Source organism: Psittacula echo, assembly GCF_963264785.1.
Source record: "Psittacula echo genome assembly, chromosome: 4".
Taxonomy (NCBI): Eukaryota; Metazoa; Chordata; class Aves; order Psittaciformes; family Psittacidae; genus Psittacula; species Psittacula echo.
Window position 1 is genome coordinate 105,569,221 of NC_137738.1, and position 13,066 is coordinate 105,582,286.

The 13,066-nt window shown below is 41.6% G+C and overlaps 1 protein-coding gene across 1 annotated transcript in view; it reads right to left on the bottom strand.

The window, feature by feature from the left end:
- PKHD1 (PKHD1 ciliary IPT domain containing fibrocystin/polyductin) overlaps positions 1-13,066 on the bottom strand; it is a gene marked incomplete at both ends in the record, with an annotated part of 251,755 nt that overhangs the window by 177,365 nt on the left and 61,324 nt on the right. The window contains one exon of the mRNA XM_080615087.1: positions 8,446-8,596. Coding sequence (XP_080471213.1) covers positions 8,446-8,596 — 151 coding nt within the window. The remainder of the gene's footprint in view (positions 1-8,445; positions 8,597-13,066) is intronic.

The window sequence follows — 13,066 nt, forward strand, 5'->3', positions numbered from 1 at the left end:
CTCAGCTCTTTAAAGCTATCCCTATAGAAGGGGTAACCCAATACCCACCTTACACAATGCCATGAATGACAGAGGTATTACAGTGGGTCCAGGTACAGTCTACAACCTAGCTGAAACTTTGCAGAGACAGAAAGAGAAGGAGGTCCTCCTCCTCTGCAACCCATGGGTAATAAGAACCAGCCCACCTGAGGTACTGGCCCATATCCTGCCAAAGCTTATCCAAACAAGCAAACGTCTAGAGAATTCTGTGGTTCTGTATATAAGTTTTTTCTCCTGTATAAATGCCTCTGAATAAACCACTGGTAATTAGGAGTGACTTGCAGGAACATAGAGACACCTGACATACCAACACCCATGTAGGCTCAGCATTTTGGAAGATTAGATCCAATCAATTTTGATGTGGACGAGGGAACAAGATCATTAAGGGGAAGGTTTAAAGTTCAGAACAGGGCATTCATATGTCAGGGTCTCAGTATGGATTTAGGTGCCTAAAATGAAACACCAACAAAACATAAAGTTGGGAAGTAGTGTAGGTCAGGCAACACCTTTGTTGCTCCCATGTGGAGCATCAAGTACACAGTATTGCTCTGTTTGGGATTGAGGAGAGGACACAAAGTCAGATGGTGACACAGGATCCTATTTTAGTGATGCAAGTGTCTGAAAACATCTTCAGCCTACACCACACCTAAGGAGATGTAAGATGTTCACATACATTAAGCCACGCCTCAGTGCAGAAGAACAAATCTGGGTTATGATAACTATTCTATGTGTGTCTCCAAGGAGGTCAGCCTTTTCCAATTGAATCCCCAAAACAGGGAGATGGAGAAGGCTTCCTGCTGACTTCAGCCAGAGCTCAAGGCCAAGCACTCCATCATGGACCCAGCCATCAAATACTCACATCCCCTTCCCCCAAATTAAGAGTGAGTCACACAGATGGAGAACCAGAGTCATGCTTTCAAACCACAGACAATAATTCCCCCTCCAAAACTGCCTAAACACTGAAGCCAATTAGGGTTTGTCATAATTAAAGAAGAAAGTGGCTGCAAGACTGTGCAAGAGCCTGGGAGCAAGCAGAGAGAAAATGTGCCCGCACTCCTTCAGGAAGGCTTCCCCACACCCTCCTGACCTTAATTCAAGCCTTCTCTTTGTGCAGGAAGGGAAAGATTTGCTTTCTGTCCCCCAGAGGAGCATCTCCAAAATGATACTTTTCACTCTGAATCTGTGTTTCTCTTAAAGGTGAGGAACAGGAATAAATAGAGGGGAGAGAAAGAAAACAATTCTCATTAAACTAAGCCATGCTTAGTTCTGATTTCACACAGGTATGTTTAAATAAAAGTGGAAAGGCTTTGATATGTTGTAGGTTGACAAGGGACTGGCATCCCATCCAGGGCATAACAGCATCTTATCCTGGGGGTAACTTCCACTTTGCCTTTCATGCAACAATATAAGTGATGGGGAGAAGAGGGCTCCTTGGAAAGATACAAACAATTTGGTAAGCAATCTCCTCAGAGATATTAGAAAGATGGTGGAATAAGAAAAAATAAAAAAACAAAAACAGAACAAGAGGTTGTTAACAATGGTGGGGGAAAAAAGCTACAGTTCAGTCTTTCATTTTTGATGTGACAGCAGGAGAAGAAAGAGTTAAACCTTAAATCAAGAAGCAAAAAGTTAAAGGAAAAGAGAACAATCCACACCACAAACAGATCGCCTAAATTTCCCATTGCAGCCCAAGGACAATTCCATTAAAAAAAAAAAAAAAGGTAAAAAGGAAAGAAAAAAAGGGAAAAAGGGGAAAAATAGAAAAAGAAAAAGCAGCAATTTTGATTATCCTTTGCTCACGCACCTAGCAGCTACTTTATTTATTTATTTATTTACATATACCTCCTTACAGAGCAATGCCTTTATTTTCTCATTTAGTCCAACTGAGATTGTTCTCCTGGAATGACCTTTTTTTCCTTTCTCTCTCTCCTCCCACTCTCCTTCTTCCTCCCCCCTCCTCCTCACTGCCTCCAGGCCATTGCCCTCATGCCAGTAACTAGATAACACACTCTATCAGAGATTTCTTAAAAAAATCATTGCAAAGGCACTAGGGCTGATAGTGGCATCAATCCTAGCCTGACACGAGCTCGGGTCAACCATTTATCTCTTCACATTGCCTGTGGTTACTGCGGAGACCTTCTTGGTTCTCTACATCTTAACAACCTTGCAGATGGTACCTCTCTGCTTTGATAGCATCCGCACCCCAGACTGACTTTGTGGTTTTATTTTTATGAAGACTATTATGGACTCTTCCATTTCCTTTCTGTGAAGCTTTCAAATCCTGGTTGGTTTCTTTGCATTCCCCACCCTTTTCTTAAAATAACACTGGGATCAAGCTAACAGGTTAAGAAAGTAGGGAATATGGAGATGCAAGGGTGAGCTTGCTGGGCTGTTGAGAATATGTATTTATTAAAAATATACACATAATATTGTAGGAGAGTTTCATCCTGACATCCCATCCTGTGTAACATAGTTGGGTTTGGCTATTTGCACTGCCATAGCACCCAGGAGCTCTACTCAAAGCCCAAGATCGTAACGCCAGGTCCTATCTGGATGTTTCCTCATAAGCTCTAGTTGAAAGAAACTGTTCCCTAGTCTCTGCAAGATGTGATCACTACGGCCAAATAAAGGGATCTGGTGTTTTACAGTATCTAAATTGATATAGGGGAATGAAATATCATATTTTGCTATAATTCTCCCTCAAGTTTAGAAGAAGGGAACTGTTTTTTTAACCCCTTACAAACAAACTACTTATCAAGCTGGAATCTGTTCTGTGGCTTCCCCTGTAAACTTCTGCACCATGGTAAGGAGGCTGAAGAGGAAAGACCACTCCTGAAGCACCCTTTCGCATCCATCTTCATGATAAGTTGACACAGGGCAGGTGGCACTGCTTCCCTTGTACCAAGTGGGAGGAAACAAAAACCAGATTGCTCCATCTCTGCTAGCACATGGTGCCAGGACTCATTCACAGGCTCACATTCAGACCATGATGCATTCATCCTTGCAGGCAGTATGTTTTATCCGTACCCTGCTTATCTACTTTCAGACTGATATAGTAGATTTTCTCATGGGCATTATAGCAAAGGGAAGCACAGGATAAAGCAGAGAGAGGATTGTTGTTGTATTCTTTGGTGCACCAGAAAAAAGGGCAATACAGGAGATCGAGGGTAGATGAAGAGAGATAGCTAAAGGGTACCAAAGAGAGACAGTGTAGGAATGACAGTGTGCCGGGGCCCTGAAGGCAAAGAAGCCTCGAAGAGAATACCTCATGTTCACCCTTAGGCACTGATACCCTAATGACATTGCTGAAATTTTTCATTTTGTGTTTTAAACAGAAGATGACGACCATAAACTGGAAACCCATACATGCCTGCAAGCAGTGGCAACTAACTATGAGCCCTTCACCCTCAAAAATGCACCCAACAGACATCCATGCAACATGAGGGCTGCACTAACACAAGAATGAAAGAGTGTTGCACATCTATCCCACAGAGCACAAAGAGCCTACTGGACCTGCAAGGCAAGATGCACCTTCCAGCATTTGTAACCCTCACAGGTGGACACGGTCAAGAGATTTGGCCACCTTTAAAAAAGTACAAAATATCTTCAGTGGGCAAAGATATCTCACCTTCTTCTCCACCTCCAAATACTGCGTCATCCAGAGAAACAGTAAATGTAGAAAATGAGGACAAAAAAAGAAGGACAGAATGAGTGATTCTAAGATCTAGACAGGAATCCAGGGGATTTGGAGAGCTAGTCCTGATTACATTAAATTAAACAGCAAGGGTCTTCTAGTATGTATCTCAGACACAGCCTTTGTGGGGTTCTTTTTTTTCTTCTTTTCTGGTTGAGAAGTGAACAAAACAGTTATCCTGGTATCAACCACCAAGCTAAGAATTCACAGATCCTCAATACTCTAAGGTACTTCTTAAATCTCAAGGCCTTCCCTTAACGCCCTATTTAAAAACAAACTAAAGGCAGCACAGCATACCCAAGCAGAGCCATAATCCAGGATGGAGCTTTTTATCTAGCAAGTTATTTTTTATTAGCCTTCTATTTCTTAATACGGACCCCTTGAGGGCTAGGTTGTAGAGAATTCGTGAGTATACCAGTTCAGTTTCCCTACGACTGTCTTAATATACATGGCATCTGCCCTCCAACAAACATTATATGACCCATCTGGGCCAGAGAAGGAGGGGGAGTCAGAGGAGGGAAACACTGCTCAAACAGCATGCTTGCATGATAATTAGGCCTGGTCCAGTGATCCGGAATAATAATCTGAAGGCTCACTAAGCATAATGGGTTCAGAGACATCCGAGCCTGGTCAAACCTTCCCATGAGCATCCTTTACGTGTGTTATCAGTGTGTTTTGCAAGTCTCATCAGTGTCACAGTAGCTGACATCTCATTATGCAGCCAAGGTGGAAGTGGACAGGTACTGAGTGAGCATTAGAAATTTTCTCTTCCCTTTTATTATTTAATTCATATCTTCCATTATCCAGTGTATCATGGAAATATGAACTAATTAAGTCCTGTGGGATATACAATCAGTGCTGAATTTTTTCCTTTCTCCTTTCGGTAGGCTAAATTGTGTTACACACCAATACAAAAATAATTCTGCAACTCTTCCTTAGATAATAATGAAGCAAGTTACAAACACTAATGATGCTGAATGCAACAATGGGGCAGAAGCCTGCTGCCTACTTCATGTGACCCAATTAAGTCATATGGGGTAAAATACTTCACTTATAAAGTGAGGCAAGAGCCTAAGTCAGTTTCTTAAGAAAACTATAAAAGCTGTTCTCTGGGGGATGGTAGGACACAGACCAGACATCAGGAAAAGTCCGATTTTATGAAGTCTGGCATGTAACTCGCAGATCTCCAGACAGCAACTTGAAAATCCCACAAATTTTGGAGGTCTTCTAGATTCACAGCTGAGCCCAGCTCAGACTGTAACCATTCAAGCAACAGCTCACAGACCAGATTTGTAGGGACAAAATTTAAATGAGGATTATTGCATCACCTACTAGAAAATACAGCTGTTTTCCTGAGCATTCTGCCCAAAAGTTTTCAGAAGGATTAAACTAGGATAGTAAACTTAAGTGCCTGACTCAAGGGAGCAGCACGCATAACATGAAGAAGAGAGCCAGCATTTTCAGCAAATAACCCTCTAATTTTTTATGATAGCTACAGCCCAGTTTTCAAGCAAAGTTTTGGTGAAATCAGAGGTGGAAAAGTTCTCTTTCCTGCAGAATTGAGCTTAGTCATCTGATGCAGATCAGCAAAAAATTAAAATATCTAGAGTTAAGATAAGAGTTTGGATAGCTGGGGTGAAGATTTTTGTATGTATCTATTAGGGGAAAGAGGGAATCAAAGAAAGGGGAAAATATGCACCTATAAAGAGTTTCTATCTAGGTACAAAGCTTTTCTAGTACTTTAAGTTTCTGTATAGCCAGAGTTAGGCAAGAGAAAAACAGACTATTTCCAGTGTGAGGCTCCTGCTGGTCAAATAAGGCTGATCTAGCTCTTGGACATGCCTTTGCCAATCACTGTACACCAGGACACTTATACATGGCTTTCTCTTCGATGTTGCCAGGTCACATCTGGGAGCTACTAGGAACAGGGCTGCTAAAAGCATCATAGAAACTCAAACCTGGAAAAGATCACTATCTTATTCGAGTTCAGTTCCCTGCTGCTGGGGTATCATGTCTCTTAGCCTTTCTCATACACCCACTATGCTCCTACTCAGGCACCTCTGGAGCCTTCTGTCCAGCATTCCCCCACCAGAAGAATGCTGCAAAACCTTGACACATTCACAGTCTATGTTCCCCTCAAACAGAGGCAACCTACCAAATCCTAACTAAACACATGAATCCCTTATTTTAAGAATTATGGACAGGTCTTGTTAGGTACCTTATAAAGACTGAATTAAAAATTACTTCACTCTAAAGCTTGTATCCCTTAGTCTCAAACTCCCAGAACCAACCTTTTATGGTTTTGATTTGTTGGGTTTATTTTCTGTGTAAAACAAAGGTTCTGAACCGAGGTTGCTCTCTTCTTCCCAATGCCCATTCATTCCACCCTCTTGATAATATAAGCCTCTGTTAGCCTTTCTGCAATGCCTCTTTTTACTTCTAGTACCATATTGGAGCTAATCCTGCTCCATCATCATCTAATTACCTCTGCCGCCACCCTCTCACAAAGCCCAGCTGTGCTAATACACTGCTGAGTTATCAGCCTGCCCAGGCATCGTTCAGCTGGCAAAGGAGTAAGCAGAAAACAAAGCACTGAGCACTGTAGCTACACTGAGAACAACTATAGATGAGGCCCATTTTTTTATGAAGTGCTTTCAGATCCTTGCATAAGAGTGCAATAGAAGTGCCAGATGTTATTATAAAGAGATGCAGCCCCATTACTTGTACACAGAGTTGTGCTGCCTGCTAATAGCACCATTATCCTAAGGCACGTGGTGCTATTAATGCATTTCACTGCTTAGTGCTGAACCTGGGGACCATTATTTCCACTGGAAAGGTAAGGCCAGTTCACATGACATGATTTAAACCTCTACAGTGAAGCATGCATATGCTGCACCAGGTCGTAAATCTTAAGTGGATGCTGTCAGCTAGAAAGGGACCAAAATTGAAACCATTTATCTGAAATCCCCACCCATCCACCTCTGCTCACCCTGGCCAGTTTTGGGAAGAGGGATAAAATGATTCCAAATGCCCACTGGGTTCATTAAGCAGCAGCAAATCCCAGATCTAAAAGCACTACTGGTTTCGTTCCGCTCTCCCTGAATGAATTTGTTCATTCAGGACGCTTAGGACTTCCTCCATTTTCCCCAATCTGAGCAGAAAAACTATAGAGGGGACAAACCTCACTACTTCCTCCTGGTTTTGCTCCCATTTGAGTCAGAAGTCAACCTGTCGTCATCTAATTACTGAGACTACAGGACTCGTGACACAGCTGAGCTTTTCAGATCACAGTTAGTAGGTAAGAGCTCCTCTATGCTGCAGCCCAGGCTTTAGGGCTGTAGAAGTGCCCTTATCACATTTGGGAAGGAAAATATGAATAAAAGGAGTACTTACCATTTGATCTGATACTTCCCTGAGCACTTCCCTTTGATGGCTTCCTGCAGTTACCAACTAGCAATTTATTTTTTGGCTTGGTTTTCTCCTTAGCGGGGCATGTTTCTGGTAGCATAACTAGCAAGGCTGACTAGCAAATGAGCACTGATAGGTAAAAGCCTACATGTCACATTCCTTCACAGACCAAGGAAGAATTAACAGAAAGAAGAAAAGCAATTGTATTTCTGGATACTCAGCTGCAATAGTAACATACACCTAAGCTAGATTTGCAGGGCAAATATTCAGAGACTCTCAGTAAAGGATCTAGAACCTGATGCTAAAAACATGCCAAAATTACTCTGTCAGGACAGTGCAGCTACTTCTGGGATAGGGTGGTAAAGGATATACCATCGCAGATAGCAGAGTTAAAAATTATTGTGGTAGGGTTAACATCAATGTTGAGCAAATGAACTCCAATTTCCTAGGTTTCGACCATACTAAGAAGACTGCATGATAATTTAATTTAATAGATACAAACCAACTTTTTTTTTAACCATAATCCGGGTGTGTAACTCTTCCCATTTGCACTGCCCCCATGTAGTAGGACTCCACTTTTCAGGTGCTTCTCATTTAGGAAAGGACTGTGACAAAATGATATTTGATGTTCACTAAATATCCAACCCATCTGAATTCTTTTTTCATGGGTGATACAACCTGGTATTCAACTGAGTACTCCCCAAAAATTCTTCAACACTGTGAGGACTCTTAAAGGATGTTTAAGGTTTGCAATGGACGTTTTTAGACATAGAGCGTTACAATGATGTTAGTTCAAAGTCCTAAATTTTTGTCATGAACTCTAGATATGTCTTTCTATACCCACACATAGCCCTGGAAAGACTGTCCCATTTTACTTCAGGTGCTGAAGAGGAGCAAAACCCAAATACCACCAGAGCTGCACAAATGCTGAATGCTAAGTCTCTGCCAGAGAGCTGAAACTCTGTGTCTCATGGCTAACATTCTGCTCTAGTAAGAGAAAATAACACTTTAAGAACAGACTTCAAATTTATGTAAAAAAACAGGAGAGTATTAAAAAAGATATGCATTGCCCAGAAAATAAAGCTCATTTTTGTCTCATAAAATACATGATTAACCATAGTTAACCATTAATACACTTGCACTGCATTAGAACTGCTATTCAAAGTTGGAAAGCATTTAATATTATATATTGCTGCTGCTCAGCCTAAATTGTTTTTTTTTTTTGCCCCCCTTTAAATGTACACAATATTACAAATTTAATTTTAAGCTGTTTGAATCAGTCTGTAAAAAAGATTTGATTATACCTGAGTGTTCTGGCCCCAGTTTTTCCATATCTCAGTAATCTTGGCAGTAATTGGCTGATTAGCTCCCTCACACTCCATCTCTGCCTCAGTTTCCATGGTAATGTTACAGGAGCTATTATAGATGAGAACTTCATCTCTTTCCACTTTAGGGCTGAAACGAGAAGGGAGGTTAAATGGGGTGTCATCAATCTTAATGAAATGCAATTATTTTTACTCTTATTAATCATTGCAAGCCATTAGCTTGTGGCAACTCCTGGCCACCATTTGTCAAACTTTGCAAATTTCTGTAATTTTGTTTCCATTCTTTTATTGTTTATTTGGTTTTCCCCCCCTTTATCTGCACACACTCAGGATGAAAATACATGCAGTAAATATCTCTCAGTGATGCCTTTCTGCTTCCCCAAACTATTACAAATAGTAGGAAATGCCATTCTAGGACCAAGGCATGAAGATAAGTGCAGACAACAGCTAGGGAATCAGCAGTGTCAGGATCAAAGATGGACTCCTACATGGAGTAGGGTTTGTTCATGTCTCCCCCCTCCCCATCTTGCTCACACTTAGCAATAGGGAATGAATAACTTGCAACTCCCCTAGGGCAAGTGGAGAAATTGGAAAAGCCACACAACTGGCTAACTGGTCCCTAATTCCAACTGTGAAAAAATGAGCTCATTTAGGGGTTCCAATTCCTGCTACCCAGCTGATTGCAATGATGCTTTGTTGCTAGCATTGGAACATTAACTTAGTAAATTAATTAAACTTACTTAACAGCCCAGACTAAGCAGATTCGATATATGTGCCAGTTATACCAACAGACATTTGCTCTAAAGCCTCCCCTTGCATTGGGGGAAGAAGTGACAGAAAAGGTGGTGTGGAAGAAACATTTTTTTTCCCTTGGTCTTGCTGCTAACAGGAGCTGACTTTGGTAGCATTTCATTACAGAGAGCTACAGGATGCAGCATCACTTAAAATGAGGGGGAAACTTCTACATTTGCTTCTACAGGCTTAGGGTCAGAAAGGGATAATCCAACATCACTTCTCATTCCTCCCCTGGCCATTGCTTCTTCTTCCTCCTCTCCCCACCAAGCTGCAGAAGGTACACACCTGCAGCTTGTGGGAAGGAGAGCAGAAAGGAGATGAGTTACAGCAACACCCATAGCTCAGAAATTATACCACTTTTCTGAATTATTCTGATAAATTCTGAGAAAGGACAGAGTTCATAATATGATTTACTTAACAAAATAGAGAATCAGAAATGTAGGACTAGGATTTTCAGAGGTCTCCAGGCTCTTAAAAGGCCCATCTAATGGGGCTTTCTGAAGTGCCAAATTTAAGAGATTAAGTTCTACCAAAATCAATCCAATTGGAAAATCAACACTCAGACCTTTGTCAGGAGGGTGATGATCACAATGCTTTGATGAACCTGAAGTTTTCAAACCATGCAGGATGTGGCAGCTCACTGTACAAATAAAGAGCTGCTCTGACAGAGCAGTCAGGGGGTATTTGTTTTGTTGCCCTTTTTCAGTGTCGGTACAAAAACATCAACAGCAAAAAAAAAGCCTTCTGCAAGTAACTGAATCTTTTTAACAAAGAATTTTTATTTCTATATTTAAATGAATCTTTCCGTCTGCTGTATCAATAATCCAAAGCCAGCCATAGGCAACTACACTTGCTTTTGATAGCAACACTTTGAGAACTGCTCTTGTCCTGTACAATAATTCAATGGACTGGGCTATCTTTCAAGACTGCATAGCACTTCTTTTTAATGCTACAAGAAAAAGCTGCATCTTTTAAATAAGCATCTGTTTTAAAGGCAAAAGGGGGTTGTTGTTGGCTGGATGCAGGGCATGGGCCCAATTTGCCAGGCACTGAAGTCAATACAAGAACCTTTGAGTGGCTGTTCACATCTTTTTACAAAAGTTAACAAGCTTTGCTTGCAGGCAAAGAGCCAATTCCTCCCTGTCCTCTCGTAACTGCATTCCAAAACCTTGATGCTGGAAACTGTTAACAAATTGCAGTGGTTAAAGGAAATGCAGGAAAAGAAGGGGTGACTTATTAAAAGGGAATTTATGGAGGTATTTGGTACCATATTTGGTACCAGTGTTGTCAATGGCAAGACTTGCACCTCTTCTAAGGAATATGCATTGGGCATTACGTGTTCTTAAAGTACAGACTAGATCAGGAGAAGCTTTGTTTAAACCGCTGTAAAACTAGTAAGACAGATTTCATGTGCAGTTAGGCCAGGAGTGATTTCAGCAATTTTAAACCATCCTGGAAGGAATGCTTTAATTTTTGAACATTTGCAGAGAACTCAAATAAATATATTTTTTGTTATTGTTACTATTGGTTACTATTATTAATTACAGCAACCAATGTGTATTATTTTAGGAATTGCCAAAATCACTCTTTTCTGGTCTTAATATTTTAATTTTCTAACACTTCACTCCAAATTCCATTAATATTTTGAAATGAAATTTTTTTCTGAACTGATGTTTGAAAAAAAAAACCTCTTTTCAAAAGTTCTGAAATAGGTCATTTTGCGTGACTTTAAACTCTTTCTCCCTCCTCTTGTCCCCAGATTTTTCAGATCAGGAAACTCACTTGAAAATGGACAATCATCTTTTCCCCATCTCCTTTTCAGCAGGAACCAGCTTAGAAATAAATTCACCAGAAAAAAACATCAGTAATCCGGAAAATTTCTCAGCAGCCCAAGTTTTAATTTCTAACAACTAGACACATATGAGCACAAAATGGAGAAAAGTTAATGACAATAACAAGAAAGTTGAAAAAGCTGGAAGGATAGGTAAGAATAATTTGATTGATTTGATTCAGAAATATCTCCCTGCTAGGATTCCCTGGAGGAATAATAAACCCTGTCTCTGGGACATTCACAAATAAATTGAACAAAAGCACAGTGAAAAACAATACGGAAGCAGCAAATGGACTGTATGATTTTTCCTTTCACAGTAGCAGCCCAGACCACAAAAAGGAGCAAAAAGAAAAATAATCATAAGAATAGACTCATTGCAGGTGCATCTTTTTAATCAGTAAAGAGCTGAGCGCAGTTTTAATACCCAGAGAAAAGGAAACAAAAGTACAAGGAGTGAGATATTGGATTGCCCTATTGCTCTCAAGGTTGTAGGTTACTTGTTTTGTGGTTACACTGATGTGAGCAAAAGCAGAGTTCAGTTAGACAAAGCAAGGATTTTAGAGTTTCTTGTTTTGAAACAAGTCACTCTTGGAGCAATAGAACTGACTAATTTAATTTCAGGATTTTTCTTACCCCCCTCTAGGACTCTCTACTCTTGTCTTTGCAACAAAACTGTCTTCATCCCCTAGGACGTTACACATGCATGAAGTGACTTTGGACACATCAGTTGGCCAGTTGCACATATATAGAATTATAGAATCATAGAATAGTTAGGGTTGGAAAAGACTTAAGATCATCTAGTTCCAATCCCCCTACCATGGGCAGGGACACCTCACACTAAACCAAGTCACCCAAGGCTCTGTCCAACCTGGCCTTGAACACTGCCAGGGATAGAGCAGTCACAACTTCCCTGGCAACCCATTCCAGTGCCTCACCACCCTCTCAGTAAAGAACTTCTTCCTTACATCAAATCTAAACTTCCTCTGTTTAAGTTTGAACCCGTTACCCCTTGTCCTGTCACTACAGTCCCTGATGAAGAGTCCAGCATCCTTGTAGGCCCCCTTCAGATGCTGGAAGGCTGCTATGAGGTCTCCACGCAGCCTTCTCTTCTCCAGGCTGAACAGACCCAGCTTTCTCAGCCTGTCTCCATATGGAAGATGCTCCAGTCCCCTGATCATCCTCGTGGCCCTCCTCTGGACTTGTTCCAACAGTTCCATGTCCTTTTTATGTTGAGGACACCAGAACTGCACACAATACTCCAAGTGAGGTCTCACAAGAGCAGACTAGAGGGGCAGGATCACCTCCTTCGACCTGCTGGTCATGCTCCTTTTCAGAGTATCACAGTATGCTAGAGATTGGAAAGGACCTCAAAAGATCATCTAGTCCAATCCCCCTGCCGGAGCAGGAACACCTAGATGAGGTTACATAGGAATGTGTCCAGGCGGGTTTTGAATGTCTCCAGAGGAGACTCCACAACCCCCCTGGGCAGCCTGTTCCAGTGTTCCGTCACCCTCACTGAGAAGAAGTTTCTTCTCAAGTTTAAGTGGAACCTCTTGTGTTCCAATTTGTACCCGTTACCCCTTGTCCTATCATTGTTTGCCACTGAGAAGAGCCTGGCTCCATCCTCCTGACATCCTTTTGATGCAGCCCAGGATACAGTTGGCTTTCTGGGCTGCGAGCGCACACTGAAGCCGGCTCATGTTCATTTTCTCATCGACCAACACCCCCAAGTCCTTCTCTGCAGGGCTGCTCTGAATCTCTTCTCTGCCCAACCTGTAGCTGTGCCTGGGATTGCTCCGACCCAGGTGTAGGACCTTGCACTTGGCATGGTTAAACTTCATCAGGTTGGCATCAGCCCACCTCACAAGCGTGTCAAGGTCCCTCTGGATGGCATCCCTTCCCTCCGGCGTATCAACCGAACCACACAGCTTGGTGTCATTGGCAAACTTGCTGAGGGCGCACTCAATCCCACTG